We start from the raw sequence: 17,516 nt of genomic DNA on the forward strand, positions 1-17,516 counted from the left end.
GCCTGTCAGTGAAAACAGAATATAATTGACTTCTTACCTGCATATAGAAGCCTTTGCTAGGGTGACTCAATTTTCTACTTAGAGTGAGAATCTGTTACTCTGTCATATGACCACTGCATTTACACAACAGCATCTTGCTTAAAAGTTTAAACAGTGCCAATGGGGTATGTCTATGTTACACAGGATTGGGTTCACAAAAGTATACCCTTTCACTAACATCTGGACTTCGCTGAGGTGCTTGTGGTGGGTGCTGAGCACTGTGGAATGACCTAAGGGCCAGCTTTTGAAATGGAAATTCTACTTGAATTTTATGCCAGTCACATCTTATCAGCATGATTGAGCAAATGAATTCTCCTCTGGAGGGAACTATTAAGAATCCTTTGCAGATCTACCATAGGAAATAGATATCTAGTGTACTGTCAAAGGAATTACTACATAGTTCTAAGTCCATAAGTAGACTGGATAAATAACTCTGATCCTATTAAAAATAGTTTTATTTAAAAGACATAAAATGAGAAAAGTGCCAGAAAGACCTTGAGAACTCATGTTTTTCCATGTCCCTTCCCTGGGGCATTAAGCCAAACTGTCTTGTTGGCCACATAAGTTTAGAATATTCTCCAGTGCCAGTGACTTCAAGTCTTACTTCTAAGGCATTCAAAATTGTATTTAGGAGCAAGAGTGATGCTCTTATGAGATCATATGCCAGACAAGTACAAGGACCTTGCTTGGTTCAATGTCCAGAACCTATGTGAAAATGTCAGATATGGCAGAACATGCTGGTAATCTCATTCTTGTAGAAGCAGAGACAAGGAGATCTCTGAGATTTGGTGGTAAGCCAGCCTAGCCTAATTGTCAAGCCCCAAGTCAGTGAAAACCCCAGTTTTTTTAAAAACTGCATTCAGTACCCCTGAGTTTGACTTCTAGTCTCCACATGAACATGCACACATGTGCATGCATATTTATATGCATATGTGCACACAGAGACACACATATAAACATGCTGTGTGTGTGTATGTATGTGTGTGTGTATGTATGTGTGTGTGTATGTATGTGTGTGTGTATATATGTGTGTGTGTGTGTGTGTGTGTGTGTGTATGATATTTAAAATGTCCAAGAATTTTTTAAGTAGAAAAAAATGATTTGGCAATTATGAGTTGGAAAGAAAACTGGCTTGTGAACAAAATACATCTCATTTTTAAGGAGGATATTAAGTGACACGACCTATTCAAATCATGAATGTCAATGATTAAAATAATGTCCAACTTCTGTGAACACTATTGCATTTAAAAGGTAGTGGCCCTGTGTTGATAATTGTTAAGAAAAACAGTATGATCACATCATAGAAATCTCTCTCTATAAGCTAAGGATGACTCAAATGAACCTTTCTCCCTTTGACGCCTCTACAGGGATCTTCGGAACTTAGTGATTGAAATGGTCTTAGCAACAGACATGTCAGGTCATTTCCAGCAAATTAAAAACATAAGAAATAGCTTGCAGCAGCCTGAAGGGTAGGTTATTTCCTTTTGCCATGTTGAAGTTTTGTGGGTTTAGGCTTAGAAAATGCTAGATGATTATTTTGTTCTGAGAATGTCTTTGGTTTGACAGGATTGACAGAGCCAAAACTATGTCCCTGATACTCCATGCAGCCGACATCAGCCACCCAGCCAAGACTTGGAATTTGCACTACAGGTGGACCATGGCCCTAATGGAGGAGTTTTTCCTGCAGGTGCATTTTTTACTCTGTTTTGGAAATAGCGACTGTGAATATTGACAAAACTTTTCTCAACAGAACCAGGGCCTCTGACTTATATTTCCATTTAGTCACCACACATAGTTAGGGTGCTTGGGGAAATCTACCAGGATTTGAGGTAAGTATATTAGATAATCCAAAATTATATTAAATGCCTTTTAAAAGAAATAATGTCTTAGATATGAGGATGTGGCAGTCAGGAAAAAATCAATAGAAAAGCAGGTTAAGAATACTATATTGCCAGGCAGTGGTGGTGCACACCTTTAATCCCAGCACTTGGGAGGCAGAGGCAGGCAGATTTCTGAGTTTGAGGCCAGCCCAGTCTACAGAGTGAGTTCCAGGACAGACAGGGCTTCACAGAGAAACCCTGTCTCAAAAAACAAACAAACAAACAAACAAAACCCAAAAGACAAACAAAAATCCAAACCAAAACAAAACAACAACAACAACAACAACAACAATTTACTAGGAGGTAAGTTTGAGAACATAAAAAACAAATAGCTTGCACAGTGAGAAGAGAGAGAGAGGATGGGGGGGGGGCGACAGGAGAGAAACTTCTATGTGTATCTTCCTGCTCAAAATTTACCTCCATACATAGCTGAAAAAGAGGCTGAGGAAAATGTAGCGGAGCAGACACCCACCTAACTGAATTGACAAATACAAGCCTGGAGGAGAGAAGACCCCTGTTCTCTGGTGTAGGCATTTCTTTACGAGCTATTTCCTGTGTAGTGTCCCTGTTCTGTCTAACATCGTATAAATGTGATGGTAATCATTCAAAGTTGGCTTCAAGTTCCACAAGTCAAAGGCTCCATCTTCCAAAAGATGGGCTCCACTTCAGACTTCAGACCCGAGTGGAGCCATAGGACATAGAAATGTTGATTTCTGACCAGCTGGTTACAAATTCAGTTCTTACGGTACTTTCTAGAGTTGTTGATTTGTTAGTCTATAGCTGGTACTATACTGACGATTAGAATTTTATCATAAAAAAATAAAAAATAAAAGAATTTTATCATAAAGGATGGAAGTCAGTAATGGCCAGATAAAGCACATAAGACACATGAGTGGCTCTGCTGTCTCTAGGCGGAGTTGGAACATGTCAGCTCCTGGATAAAGAATATAAACCTGAAACTTTCTCTGAACTTCAGTGTCCACAGTATTGTGAATCGTTATTATATAGGTGTGAAAAACTTAAATATTCTGAATTGAATGATCATAAAAACCCAACACGGGGCAAACTGCTGGGTGCAACTAAGCCTGTACTTAAAGGACTTTTTGTAGCATTATGTAATTTTTCTTATTTAAAAAGACCAAAAACATAAAACCACTGCTATGATTCTGTCTTTCAACTGCAGGTGAAATTTAAGAAAATGGCACTAAAATAAGTTGATAGGAGGAGGTAATAATTATAAAAACGAAATCAGTGGAAGAAAGCAAAGGGAAACAAGAGCCAAAACGAATAGAGACAAAAACTGACAGCCTGAATGAAACCACTTGCAAGATAAAAAGGAGGGAGAACTATACATAGAAGATGGATTAATATTACAGAGTTTACATATGTCAAAAGGGTACAAAAGGGTATGAACAGTTTATATGAATAATACTGATGACAAATAAAATTGCCTAAATCTTCGAGAAAGGTATAAATTATCAACCTAGCCATAAGACCAAGCTACAATGAATATTCATATACTTATGTTTTAATTGAATTTTTAATACAATTTCACATGAGACAACCCAGGATTTGGAGTAGTGAAATGGTCCAACAGTTAAGAGCACTGTCTGCTTTTCCAGAGCATGAGGATCTGGGTTCAGTTCTCAGCACCTACATGGCAACACACAATATCTATAACTCCTGTCCCAGAGTATCTGATATTCTCTTCTGGCCTTTGTCGGCATCAGACACACATGCAGTGCAAAGCCATACATGCTGTAAACAACCATATTCATAAAATTAATTAACTCTTTAAAAATGAAAACTTGGGATTAGATAGCTCCAATTTTTTAATTTTAATTTCAATTTCCATTATTTGATTCAGTTCAGAGACACCAATTTTCTTAAGAATTTTAAGACAGAAATAATAATTTCAAGACACAAAATTTTCATGATAGAGGAAGAAGAAAATTAGCTGTATATTGCTCATAAAACCTGACAAAGATATTTCAAATAACGGAAATTATAACTCATATCTGTCATGAATCTAGATGGGGGAACTCTTAAAATATTAGCAAGTCAAATCTATAATATTATAAAAGAATACATAGCATTACATGAGCATGCACGTCGAATATTTTTTAATTATACAAAACTATATTAAAAGAATAAAAGGGGAAAATCACATTGTCATATCAACAGATTCACAGAATGCATTTGACAAAATTCAACACTTTAGTCACACAAACTCCCAGCAAACTAATAAGGAAATGCTCCTCAGCTTAGTAAAGAATCAAAGGGTCATCGCTAATGTAATACTCCAAGGAGAAATGCAGAAAACTTTATGTATTTCTTTATGTTCTAAAACATAAGTTCTTTCAAAATTGATTCATAAGTTTGGGATTGTGTTCCAAAATTCTGATCCTACAATACAAGTGGAAATGGACGAATCTAAACTAGCCTTGGCAATTCTGTAAAAGACTAGAACGCTGGAGCATCCACTGTCCCAGATTACATAATTAGCATTTCATAATATAGAAATGACCAGACTGTCACTGGCACATAGACAAGGAATAGATCAATGCAATCTGATAGTGATTCCAGAAATGAGCCTACAAATGTCTCCTCATGTGATTTTCTTCATAAACACCAAAGCAAACAAGTTGGGAAAGACTTTCCACAATGTAAATACAACAATTATAAAATGGTGGGACAGTAAGCAAATCTATCCTTTCTTTAATGAGATTTTGTTCTTATTTATATGTATGTGTCCATGTGAATGTAAGGCATATATGTGTGGGTGCCCTTTGAGGCCAGTGGCTGACATCCGATCCCCCCTATTCTTAGCATTTCTTCACCTGGTATTCTTGTTTTAGATTTTTGATTGTTTGTTTTTGCTTTTCTTTTTTGTTTATGTTTGAGACAGTGTCTCACAGTGTAGCACATTCTGGCCTGGAACTCACTCTGTAACCCAAGTCGGCTTTGCGCTTTGGGTATTCTTTCTGCTTGCAGCCCCCAAGTACTGTCATTAAAGGCATGCACTAGTACATCCAGCTGCTCAACTGGTGTTGAGCAAAATTAGAAGATGAATGTAAACATGAAACATTAGAAAAGGAAGTTAAAAGAATGTTGAAACGTTGAGAATCTTTAGGAGTAATAACTCTCTCTCTCTCCCTCCTCTCTACCCCTCTCTCTCCCTCTCTCTCTCCTTCTCCCTCTTCCTCTCTCTCTTCCCCTTCTACCTATTGTGTGTGTGTGTGTGTGTGTGTGTGTGTGTGTTTGTGTTCATGCACTCACATGCATGCATGAGCAAATTTATAATAAAACAAACACAGATAAAATTTGGGCTGTGTTAACATCAAAGTTGATTTTGTGATACTTTGTGTGATACTTTGTTTAACACATTCACTATTTTCTGACAAATGCATAGGACTTTTTAAGCACACTGGGTTTGAAGGACAGAGTGAAAAGTAGTTCCTTATTCATCTGCCACAACTCAACCAGCTCTCTTCCTGTCTTTGGTTTGCTGACTCAAGTTCACCCTCTATCCAGGAAGATTGTGGCCAGAGGAGAATTCACAGTCCTGAGAAACACTGAAGGCTGGATAGGGCATCATCTTCAAGGCAGAAGCTACTCACACTTATCAGTGCATATAGTATCTTTTCTTTGAGTGTTTAACAAATCAACATAGGAGTTATTCAGTAGGATAAAGATATCTAGAAGATGTTCCATCTGATTCAACTGTGATTGACATAAAAGACAGAGGTACCAGCCAAAATGATAACCAATAGTAAAAGATTATATTCCTACCTCTTTTTCTCTTTTTGGACTCATACTAGTTGGCACAATGAGAAGTTAAAATAATTAAAATTAAGAATTACTACTTCCATTAGTTTGTTTTTCTCTATGGTTACAATAATGAATATTTTTCTCTTTTCAACTCATTATTGTATGACACATAGAAATGATTCTCAATTTAGTAAAGATCTACACCTGTTAAGCAACAGTTTCTTATATGTCAGAGAGAAACAAATGATTTGAAAAGTAGGTTATCCATAAGGAAAAGACACAGCGATGCTTTTTTTAACTCTAAATTGTATATTATCAAGAAATCCCTCTGTTTTCTTTACTATTGCTAGATGTTCTGTAAAGTATGGCATTTTAAAGTAAAATTTGTTTCTCACACTACTAAAAATGCACTCAGTCAATCCGTTTCAGACAAAGATCTGGGTGCCCATGAAGATTAAAGATATAACCTCCCAAATCAAATGAATATAAAGAACTATAGCTCAAAATGTTAAAAATCAAAGCCAGTTCTAAGAGTTGAGAAAGTGCTATAAACAGTAATAAGCCAAGTAATCCTAATGTTTGGTAAGATGATTACAGTAAAAAATACACAATTACATTCTACCATAAATGCAACTGAATATAGATATGGCATTCCTATAGCCATCAAACATATAGTCTTTTAGAGTGACTTTGTGAGAATTTCTGAGGGCCATTTTTAAAAGAAATAAAGGAAGGCAGCCACATGGCGGACATTCCTTATGCAAGATGTCCAGAGATGGCTGAATAGGTGCACCCTCCTGCTTCCATCTCAGCTTGTCTACAGAACCAGGAGGGCTCCCTCACCCCCTATCACTGGGGCCTCACAGTGGTCTGAATGTTAATTTATATGACTTTTAAGACTTACATCCAGATCTCAGTGCAAAAAGGTTCCCCAGACTTCTGTGCTTCATTATCTTCTTGGTTATTTTGTTTATTTAGCCATAGAAATTGCTTCAGTTGTAGTGAAATTTAAAGAAATAAAGCCTTGGATTGACACCTCGCTGATAGCTGTCAGAGCCTTTTACTCTGTTTGGAAAGCGGAAAAACAATTACTAGCTGTTTGTCACACCCATTCAAAGAAGAAACCTTGACAAGTTGGCTGGGAACTTTGAGATAGCTATGGGCTGTCAGACACTGAACACTCAACCCTCCTGGGGATTTTGATGGGACCACTTCTGCTGCCTCAGCACCTGTAGGCTCATGCCCAGACTAAGACCATCACAAAAGATCCACTGGGTAATTGAGTGTGGTATTTCCTCTTACCACTTCCATATGTCAATGTAAACACCAGGAAATATATTTATTAGATTTAATAAGCTGTTGATTCTAAAAACTATTTTTGGTCTCTTAAATAGAGTGTTTTCAACAGGATGTACAACTTTCAAGATAAATGTGAAGCATTTGTTATGTAGAATGCCCACAGTTTTGACCATTGATTTCATTTTAATAAGAAGTCAGTATCTCCTGCCTTAAGAGAATAAGGACCTTGTAAGATTGGTCAAGCTTCTCATAAGGTAACACAGTTTCCCTTTGTACATCTCTCCCCTCTCCGTGGTGTTCTATTCAGTTCTTTCATGGTCTGGTTCAGGGCCCCTGCTGCTGACCTGGTACCCATGGCCTTTATTCATTCCAAAAAATAAATAACACTTTGAAACATTTATAAGAAAATTGAATAATTAATGCATTTTAGCATCCTGTGCTTTTAGCAATAGGAATTTAATATTCTGAATTAATTGAAAGGTACAGGAAGCAGAAAAAACAACATAACCCTCCAACTCCAGCCACAGGAAGGCCAAATCTGCATGTCAGTGTCAAATGTTTAAGTCTTAGATGAAAATGTCTCAACTACTCCATGTCTTTAAAATGGAGCATACACAGAGCATAACATCAAGTTGCCTTTTTTAAACCCTAAATAATCCTTTTCACTCTTTCAAAGACCCATATAATATTGAAATAGAACTACTTAGTGATATCCTGTTGGGGTGTTCTTAAACTATAAATAGCAGATATTCCATCAATAACATCAGCCAAATGCAAATATTATACTGTCAGGCAAGGACAACTGTTATCTGTAAATACTAAATAAATATCTGTCTTTAGTATTGTTTTTCCCATTAAGGCTATCATCTGTCATTTCTATTTTAAACAATGACAGTGTCATTATATTTTAATTTAAACACTTAAGGATATTGTTATTCAGTAATGTCATCATTACTGATGACATTCTTGAACTGCATTATAAACATATGATAAAAATCATTTGTAGTGAGACATTTAATAAATCTTAGTCAATGAAAAGAAAGAGATTTCAAAATACTCATGCATATTTCACTTGAAAAAACAGTGGAACATAAAATCTTGCTTTTTAAAACTTCGTGAAGCAGAATCTAAAAAATGAGGATAAGTCCATAAACTTCGTGGTTAATTAACATCCCCAGAATGCACTGAAATGACTAATCCATAGGGACTTCGGAAAACTGAAATGTTTGTTTCTTCAAAGTCAATAGGTTGGGATACTACAAAGATATTTAGAGATGTATTAGCACTAGAAAATCCCTCCAAAAAACTATTCAAGATACATTATACAAGTTTAGACTTTAATGATATGAGGAAGTATGTAGGTATCACTGCTTTAAAAAGATGTGGTTGTTTTTAGTTACTCTATCTAGACTGCACATTTTCTTTTTTTTTAATCTGTTAAATTTTTTTTATTTGCTTGAAACTTCTCTAAAACACAAAGCCTATTAATATTGTTAAACACAGAAGTTTTGTATAAACCATTTCATAGCAGCATTCAAGGTAGAGTTTCTTTGAGTTTCTAAGAGAAAATATGTGTGAATGGAAAAGAATGGGAGTCTTTGGGGCTACTTTTGAATTCTGCTAGACATTGTCATTCTGGACATTGTTTTAGCTTAAGTTGTCTCCTTTTGACAGCATCCCTTCTTATCATATACTAAAGCTGATGTCTCCTATATTTCCAAATCAAGTCCATCCTTTATCTCCTGTATATTAACCTGAATCTCATCTACCGTCATGTTTCAGTGACTTTCTATATAATCGTAACCACAAAATTGGTCTTTCTACCATGTTGTCTGAAATCCACATGCTCCTGTGTAGTGAATGCACATTTTCTTAAATTCCCCATCTTGATTCTGGCTACTCATCTTTCTTTCCCCAGGGAGACAAAGAAGCTGAATTAGGGCTTCCATTTTCTCCACTTTGTGATCGGAAGTCAACGATGGTTGCCCAGTCTCAAATAGGTAATTTTGAAGAATGCTGGTCCTGAAAAGTGGGTGGGACATGTTGGTGTTCAAACGCATGTACTATGCTGTTCAAAGTCTTCCAGACCAACCTCACTCAACACTCAGGTTAAACTTTGACTTCAGGCTGATCTAGGTAATGCTGAAGGAGAATCAATGAAGTATTTTTACAAAATGAATTCAATAAAACTGCTACTGCTGGTCAAGGTTAGGTGGTTCTAGGTTCTTGTCTTCTTAACCAAGGAGTTAAAGTAAAAGCCCACACAAAAATTTTCAAGAATAACAAAACAATTTAATTAAAAGGAAAGTAATAGAAATGATCTCTATGAACAAGGACCCATGTTAGAGCCCAGAGTCTCTTTATGTGTTCTAAAGTAAGGAGAGACCAAGTTCTAAGGGGTATACTTGCAGCAGGTCTCTATTCTGATTGCTAAATTAGATCACATGGGCATTCTCCTACCATGTAGCCCACTTCCTAAAATGCTTCTGATTGAATAGAAACTATTCCAGCTTTGACTATTATTAGGGAAGTGGAATCCTATCGTTATCCTTAGAGGGGTATAGATGTAGCAGGATGCAGGTGGAAGTCTGTGGTTGTTAGATGCACTGTATGGAGAGGGGTATGTGTATGCACAGAACACACAGGGAGCTGGACTGCCAAGAGCAATATTGAGAAAAGGGATGCGTAACACAACCAGCTGAGTCCCAGGCTACTAAACTATCCCCTGTGCTTGCCTGTCTCTGATAGTATTCCAACAGCCAGCCTCCTCTTTACAGAACCATGTGATGTATGAATCTGTATCCCTTCTCCAGAGTTGGGCTCTGGTGTAGCTATTACAGAACTTTAGGACAGTGGGAAAGCTGTTGGCTATAACTTTTTCCCTTCCCAGCCAACTTCCAACAACTGTTCAGCCAATGAAACAGCATCGGGTGCTTATCACCATTCAGAAAGTGTGGATGTTGTAGACTCAGGATCCCATCTAGCAAGCTGGCTGACTCCCGGTGGTTAGTGGCTCTGATACACATTCCTCTTAGTGAGTAGAGGTGCTGAATTATTGGACAATCTACCTGCTCTAGAAAGTTTAAAGTCTGGGTGAACAATTAATTTTACTTTGAATTCAAGTATTAATTAAGATACAAAATTATAGTAGTTTTTTGTAAAATTTGAAATGTATCCCAACACATCCTTAGAGAAGTGTCAAGCATACAATACTTTAATTAATCATTCAATGGCTAATTTGCATGTTTGTATGTGTCACCTCCAGATTCTTCTATTCTTGTATGCAGACGTTAGTTTCTGTTCCCAGATGGGTTCAAGGCAAAGGCACCTAATAGTTCTTGGGACTGCAAGGTTTTTCAGTCTCAGAGCTTAAAAAGGTTATTGTTTTTAATCTCCTTTTACCTCACTACTAAGAGGCAAATGCATCCTGTGGACAAGGCTCTGCTGTTTGCCCGTCATTCTCCATCTTGATGAACACTTCAAATTTAAGTCATCACTCAATCCTGACATCTCAAAGTGGTGGGATTAGTGCTGTCGCCTGGAGATTGCAGTGTTCTCTCTGCTGGTTTGACAGCACACGCCCACACTTTGTGAACTAATGCTTTACATCCAGAGAATAATAAACAGCAATTTGAAATAAGAATGCCCTCACAGAGCACTATGATGCAGTAAAGAAAAAAAAAGTGGCTGTCCTCCTGTGGCCTGAAGGGTGGGGACCTTTAATTAGTTGGTCTTCTTATGGTTTAGATAGCGTTTTTTTTTTCCTAGTGTATAACATCCAACAACCAAAAACCAAATGAGGAACATTCATAAGGGTAATGGCCTCTCACTAAGAAGAAAAGACATTCCTGATCATTAGAACTGGCTCAATAGTTAGGAAAGCATAAGGGATAGAATATTGAATAGGAAAGACCATGTGCTTGAGGTAGGAAGTTTCGTTTCTCAGCTCTTACTACTGAATGCATTGTTACCCAAAGTAGCTGCCTCTGAAGATTGTTACTGTTCTCAGCTTAGCCAGTTCTGTAGTGAGCACTTGTTTTTTTCCACATGTGTCTCAGGAAGTCCTAACTGTGGCTTACCATATGGTTTATGAAATTGTGATACTTGATTGTATCTATCGTTCTGTGTGTTTTGCTTTTTTAGGTTTCATTGATTTCATAGTGGAGCCAACATTTTCTCTCCTGACAGACTCGACAGAGAAAATTGTTATTCCTCTTATAGAGGAAGCTTCAAATTCAGAGTCTTCTAACTATGGGGCAAGCAGGTATAATAGTTTACCCAATAATCTTTTACCCAATAATTATTCTTTTCCTCAAAAGTAGGCCAGCAGTTCTTGCAGTAATTATTAGGTAGTAGTGCCATCTAGTGTCTATATACTGTAGTGCACTCCCTTTGCAACTGATCATGGTTCAGAATAAATGAGAAGACAAAGGGTATGAGGTGGGAGAAGGAACTGGGAGAAATGAGTAGAAGCCAAACCAAAATCAGAGTGCACTAGCTGAAAAAGAGTCTGTTTAATTTTTTTTAAAAAAAGAGAGAGGAAATAAATGAAGCATGTTGGACAGTCTCTGCCTGGGAAAGAGAATATGAGGGGTAAGCACCTGCCAGGTTACATGTGGGCCCATGTGACTGTTGTCCAACACCTGCAGGTCTCTATAAACCTGTCTTGTATGGTATCTTGACTTAGTTGTCTTTTGATTTCTTTGGTTGACAATGGTAGTTCATCCACCATGATTGGGTTCCATGTTGTTGACTCTCTGAGGCGGTCAAACACAAAAAGCTCCATGAGTGATGGGAGCTGTACCCAAGACTACTCTCTGTCAGCTGTGGACCTGAAGAGTTTCAAAAACAACCTGGTGGACATCATTCAGCAGAATAAAGAGAGGTGGAAAGAGTTGGCTGCCCAAGGTACAGTTGTTGATGATGCTACCATTAATGAGTCTTTAATTCCTTAATAATTTTCACTGTCTTCCACTTGGTGTGCATCTTTTATAAAATATACAAACTATTGCTAGTTATTGAAATTTGACCACTCATGAGACAGCTGGTCCCGTTGCCAGCTAAGAAAGGATATTGCTATTCATGTCACCTGAGCTGCAGATGTGTGTGCTGATGGATGGTGGCCATGCAGATGTGCAATAAGGGACAATAACATGATGACAAACTGTAAGAACCCCTGTGCTTTGTCAATGGTGCTTTCAAGCCTGTTCTAGCACCAAGAAAGGCCACTAGCTCTTGCTGTATCTACCTGAGTGTCTAGTATTTTAGTTAAAAATAAAAGTTTGGGGCTGGAGAAATGGCTCTGTAGTTAAGAGTACTTGCTGCTTTTGCTGAGGACCCATGTTTTTTTTTTTTTTCCAAACACCCATGATAAACAGCTCATCACAGCCTATAACTCCAGCTCCAGGATCCAGTGATCTCTCTTGGCCTCTGTAAACATCTGCAGAAATACTGATTTCACTTGGCCTCTGTAGACATCTGCAGAAATACTGACCTCTCTTGGCTTTTGTAGACATCTCCAGATACGTGTGCGTGCACACACACACACACACACACACAGAGAGAGAGAGAGAGAAACACATGCATACACATAATTTCAGTAAATAATTTTGAATGAATAAAAGCATTCTGAATTATTGGGTATCCAGAGTAGAAACTACTGTGTGAATTGGTTGTTACAGGTACGGTGGTTGCGTAATGAGAGGGAACTGAGTAGACCTGCTTCAGTCTTCAGGAAGGCCTGCGATGCTAAACATGAGCAGGAGTGTACTTTGAAATAGGGATGAGAAGAAAGCCTTCACTAAGGAAGTGATGATGCAGATAAATAGGAGAAGGGATGAAAAAGAGGGCTAGGGAGCAGCCTGGCGTGGATGATCAAACCTTTTCAGACACATGCACGGAATGGCTGTGTACAGACTAGGAGGCGGAGCTTGCTTCCCACACAAGAAACAAGGAAGCCTGTGGAAACGGGAGACGGTAGGCATGGAAACTCTGCAGGAATGGTATGGGGGAATGTGGTGACCACAACATTTGTTTGGTCCCTCAAAAGGAAAGACAAATGTAGGGTTGTCTCTCAGATGATTTAGCAATGGTTTCTCTGACTACATATCAGAAGATATTATTTTGTTTGGGTTTCAAACCTGTCACCCAGGATCAGAAAAGAGGCAGTTATCTGCCACCTAGGAGAAAGATGAAAGTGTAGACTGAACTCCAAACTGTGAAACAGTAGAGGGAGGCTTGAAGCAGTATGTGTGCAACAGCATGAGCCAGAAGTTAGACTTTAGATGTTTGAAAGGAGATTTTCTATGCATATTGTGCTGGTTTCAATATGCTTAGTCTAGGGATTGGCACTAGTAAGAAGTGTGGACTTGTTGGAGTAGGTGTGGCCTTGTTGGAGGAAGTGTGTCACTGTGGGGGTGGGCTTGGAGAGAGCTTCTTCCTAGCTCACTGAGGATGCTAGTCCTAGCTGCAGTCAGATCAAGACGTAGAACTCTCAGCTCCTCCTGCATCATGTCTGCCTGTATTCTGCATGCTTCCTGTCTTGATGATAATGGACTGATCCTCTAAACTTGCAGGCCAGCCCCAATTAAATGATGTTCCTTATACAAGTTGCCTTGGTCATGGTGTCTCTTCACAGCAATGGAAACTCTAAGACACATATTTATAAAATGCATAGATGCTAAATATAATCATGATACCGAGTATACATAAATATATGTGTATGCCTATATATGTATGTGTATATATCATTGTACCACATGCCTTTAAACATTTTAAACTCTATACCCACCCTTGTATCAAATCCTATCTGTTCTCCTTCCAAACAGTTTTAGATCTGATCTCTTTTTGCTCATTCTCTGGCATGCGTGGAATCTATATGTGTGTATATATCATATATACATAATTGTATGTTGTCTTTTCTATTGCTATGACTAAACACTATCATTGAGACAACTTATAAAAGAAAGTTTTGATTTGGTTTATAGTTCCAGAGGTTAAAGTTCACAGTGGTGAAGCAAAGGAACAGCTGAAAGCTCACACCTTGATCTATAACCTTAGACATAGAGAGGACACTGGGAATTGTGTGGGCTTTTGAAACTTTAAAGTTCATCCAGGAAGACATCTATTTCAACAAGGCTACACCTCCTAATCCTTCCTAAACAGGTTCACCAACATGGGACCAAGTATATGAGCCATTCTTACTTCATTGTACCACACATGGCATTTACTGTCATGATAATACTTTATACATGCTTTTATAATTATACATATAATTATCTTGTATGAATATATTTCATAATAACAAATGAAAACATGATCTGCTACAAAAAGATGCCTACTCTAAAGTCAGTGATTGTCAGCTTATTTGGTCATGGTAATCTGTTATGGACCACTCCCAACCTTCAGTCCCTTAAGTGAGAGCATCTTTTTTTATCTCAGATGGGATGACAACATGAAGGTGATCCAGTGTCTACTGAAGCTATATGAGGATCCCAGAGGTGTTACCTCAATCTCAGCATTCCTCAGAACCTAGCTCATCTTCAGATCTGCAGAGCATCCCACTAATCCTTATCAGGGGAAAGGTGTAAATCCTTTGGTTCCACTATGTGAAGCTCACTGTAACAAAGTGAGTTAGTAGTTAAAACGTCCCTTAAAAGAACACTTTCATCCAGGAAGCCTTCTCCTAGGGAGCTGAACATAATCTGTCTAGAATTGATGTATGTAGATTTTGTTTTGATATTAGGCCTTAAAATATACAAAAGCTTTCTAATATCCCAGAATGTCCAGTTTGAGTTAGATTTATTCATCTAGGCTGAAGAATATGTCCCTACCATCAGTCTGTTATTTCTTAGTGTCTTGTGTCTCTATCTTTTCTACATTATTCATGAGATGTCAGAGCAATATGCTACTATTCTTGTAGTGAGGTGGGCATTTGAAAACAGCAAGAAGAGTATGTGTGAATTTTGTATCTGCTACCTTGCTAAATATGTTTGTCAGAGGTACGAGGAGAGGTACTATCCTTAAAGTGTACAATCATATTGACTTCTTCCTGTCCTAATTGTATTGCCTTTATCTCTCCATGTCTAACAACTCTAGCTGAGATTATATTTAACAGGAGTGAAGAAAGTGGAAATTCTTGTCTTATTTCTAATTTTACTGGAAATATTTCAAGTTTTACTTCATTGAACATAATGTTGGCTCAAGGCTTGCAGTGTATTACTTTTTTTGTGCAGTGATATATTTCTGTATCCAGAGGTCATCCAGGACTTTTGTCATGAAGGTTTATTGGATATACCAGAAGGCCTTTTCTGAATATAATGTGATGATCATATTGTTTCTGTCTTTGAGATTATATTTACTGATTTGTACATGTTGAAATATCCTGCATCTCTGAGATGAAGCTAGTTTCACTTCGATAGATAGTATTTTTGATGTGTTCTTGAATTTGGATTAATTACACTTTGTTGAGTTTAGCTTCCATGTTTATCAGGGATATTGACCTATACTTTTATTTTTATTTATATTCTTGTCTGGTTTATGTTTAAGTGTACTACTGGTTTCATAAAAACAAACAAAAGCAAACACAGACAGACAAACAAAAAAAACTCTTTGTATTTCTCTTCTATGAAATAGTTTGAGAGTCAGTAGCTTTAATTCTTCTTTAAGGAGATTCTACACAAAGGCTTCACGCAATATAATGTACATTTTTCTACTTGGTGAAACCAACCAATGGATGCCAAAAGGAAAGATAAATACATGGAATGTTTCCTAGTATCTTTTATATCTGAATTTGTGTGCTTTCTGACATTGCAAGGATAGTTTTTTTCTCTGACTTTGCATTATGAATATGAATAATAGCTACAAGACTTTATAGCAGTTTATGTACCCTCAGAAAATAGTTGAGTTAGAATGTGGCAGTAGACAAGGTGGCAATGAGGAAGAGATAGGCAGGTTAGGTGCTGCAATGTTGATCCCATATTAGTGAAGTCATATGACCTCAGTGACTAGACCATTTACAAGAACATTGAAGTTTGTTAACATTGTTAAAGAACTCTACACACGACACACAACTACACATACACACATGCATATGTGTTTACATTTATGAGTGCATGTATATACATGTATTCTCATTTCTGCTCTCCAAGCTCAACATTCCCTGTTTAATTTTGTTCCCCCTCTGTTTCAAACGTTCTTTATTAATCAGGGCAATATAGTACTGGCCTCAATTTTAATTCATATAGGAAAAGAAACCCTGTTTCCAACAAGTCCTTGCTACCATTCAGCAATGAGTTCATGAGTAGATTAGTGTTTGGCCAATTATTGAAATGCTCTCAATAGACTGATCCATGTATAACATTAGAATCTTTGTGAGCCAATGATCTCTCAAAAGCCCATCTCCAGTCAGTCCAGCTTTTTGGTGAATTCTTAATATCAAAATCATTCACTCATTAATCCTTATATTTTAAGGTACACAGTAAGCCCTGTCATGTGCTAGAAATATGCTCCAATTCCATAAGGCCATGTATGAAAATCATATCTAGCTCTAAATCCTTTGCATAATATTTTATTCTATGGGTTCATACTTATCAGGCATTTTAAATTTGTCTAATTTGTGTGTATGGACATTTTGCTGCACATATGCCTGTGCACTATATGTGTCCCTTGTGTTTTTGGAGGGCTTTGGGTCCCATCAAACTTGAATTACAGATAATTATGAGCCACCAATGTGGGTGCAAGAAATTGAACCTGGGTCCTCCAGAAGAGCAACCAGTGCTCTTAGAAGCTGGACCATCACTCTAGCCTCTTAGTATACATTTTGATATATAAATTAAGCAGAGAAAATAATGAAAACATGATAATCATATGCTAAAATAGAACTCTATAACAATACATTATAATGAAAAATAAATGAATTCTCTACCTCTATCTCAAAATATCTTACTGAAAGTCATATTGGACCCATATAATAACATCAGTTCTCATAGCTTTGATTCCTGTACAGAATTTGGGTTCTCTCTTGTTTGAGTTATTAGGTATGACCAGTGGGAAAAGACATTTTTGGATAATAATAAATAAACATGTTCTTACTCATAAATAAACATGTTCTTACTCATCTCACTTTTAAAATGAATCTCAAACAGAATATTATTTCTTTATATAAATTTATATTTAAATAGAGGTAATATATATACATATATATATACATATATATGACCAATATCTTTGATGTCTCATTCGATTCTGTGTCTGCTTGAGCCAAAATTGATTAAAATTGCTTTTTACAAATCATCTGAAGATCATCACCAACAGATATGAGAGTCATGAACAGCTCTAACAACAAAGGCAAAATATGCTGAAAATTAAAAAATATTGACTACACTTGGTTTTATAATTTTACTACAGTAGTTTATGCAAATGTGACTAATTTATAAAACTATTCATAGGTTTTTTTTCATTATTTCTTCACACTTTCTCTAGATTGTTAAAGTGAGTGCCCTTGTTTTTCAGAACCAAAATCTATTC

The 17,516-nt window shown here is 37.1% G+C and overlaps 1 protein-coding gene across 3 annotated transcripts in view; it reads left to right on the forward strand.

The window, feature by feature from the left end:
• Positions 1–17,516, forward strand: part of Pde1a (phosphodiesterase 1A) — a 196,459-nt gene that overhangs the window by 162,495 nt on the left and 16,448 nt on the right. For 2 of the 3 annotated variants that reach the window (XM_028762870.1, XM_028762871.1), the window contains exons 9-13: positions 1,407–1,508; positions 1,606–1,726; positions 8,908–8,989; positions 11,133–11,253; positions 11,710–11,897. In XM_028762870.1, coding sequence (XP_028618703.1) covers positions 1,407–1,508; positions 1,606–1,726; positions 8,908–8,989; positions 11,133–11,253; positions 11,710–11,897 — 614 coding nt within the window. The remainder of the gene's footprint in view (positions 1–1,406; positions 1,509–1,605; positions 1,727–8,907; positions 8,990–11,132; positions 11,254–11,709; positions 11,898–17,516) is intronic. The other variant, XM_028762872.1, reaches the window with a different exon arrangement.

The sequence above is a fragment of the Grammomys surdaster genome, unplaced genomic scaffold (genome assembly GCF_004785775.1).
Source record: "Grammomys surdaster isolate TR1022 unplaced genomic scaffold, NIH_TR_1.0 136, whole genome shotgun sequence".
NCBI classification, from domain to species: domain Eukaryota; kingdom Metazoa; phylum Chordata; class Mammalia; order Rodentia; family Muridae; genus Grammomys; species Grammomys surdaster.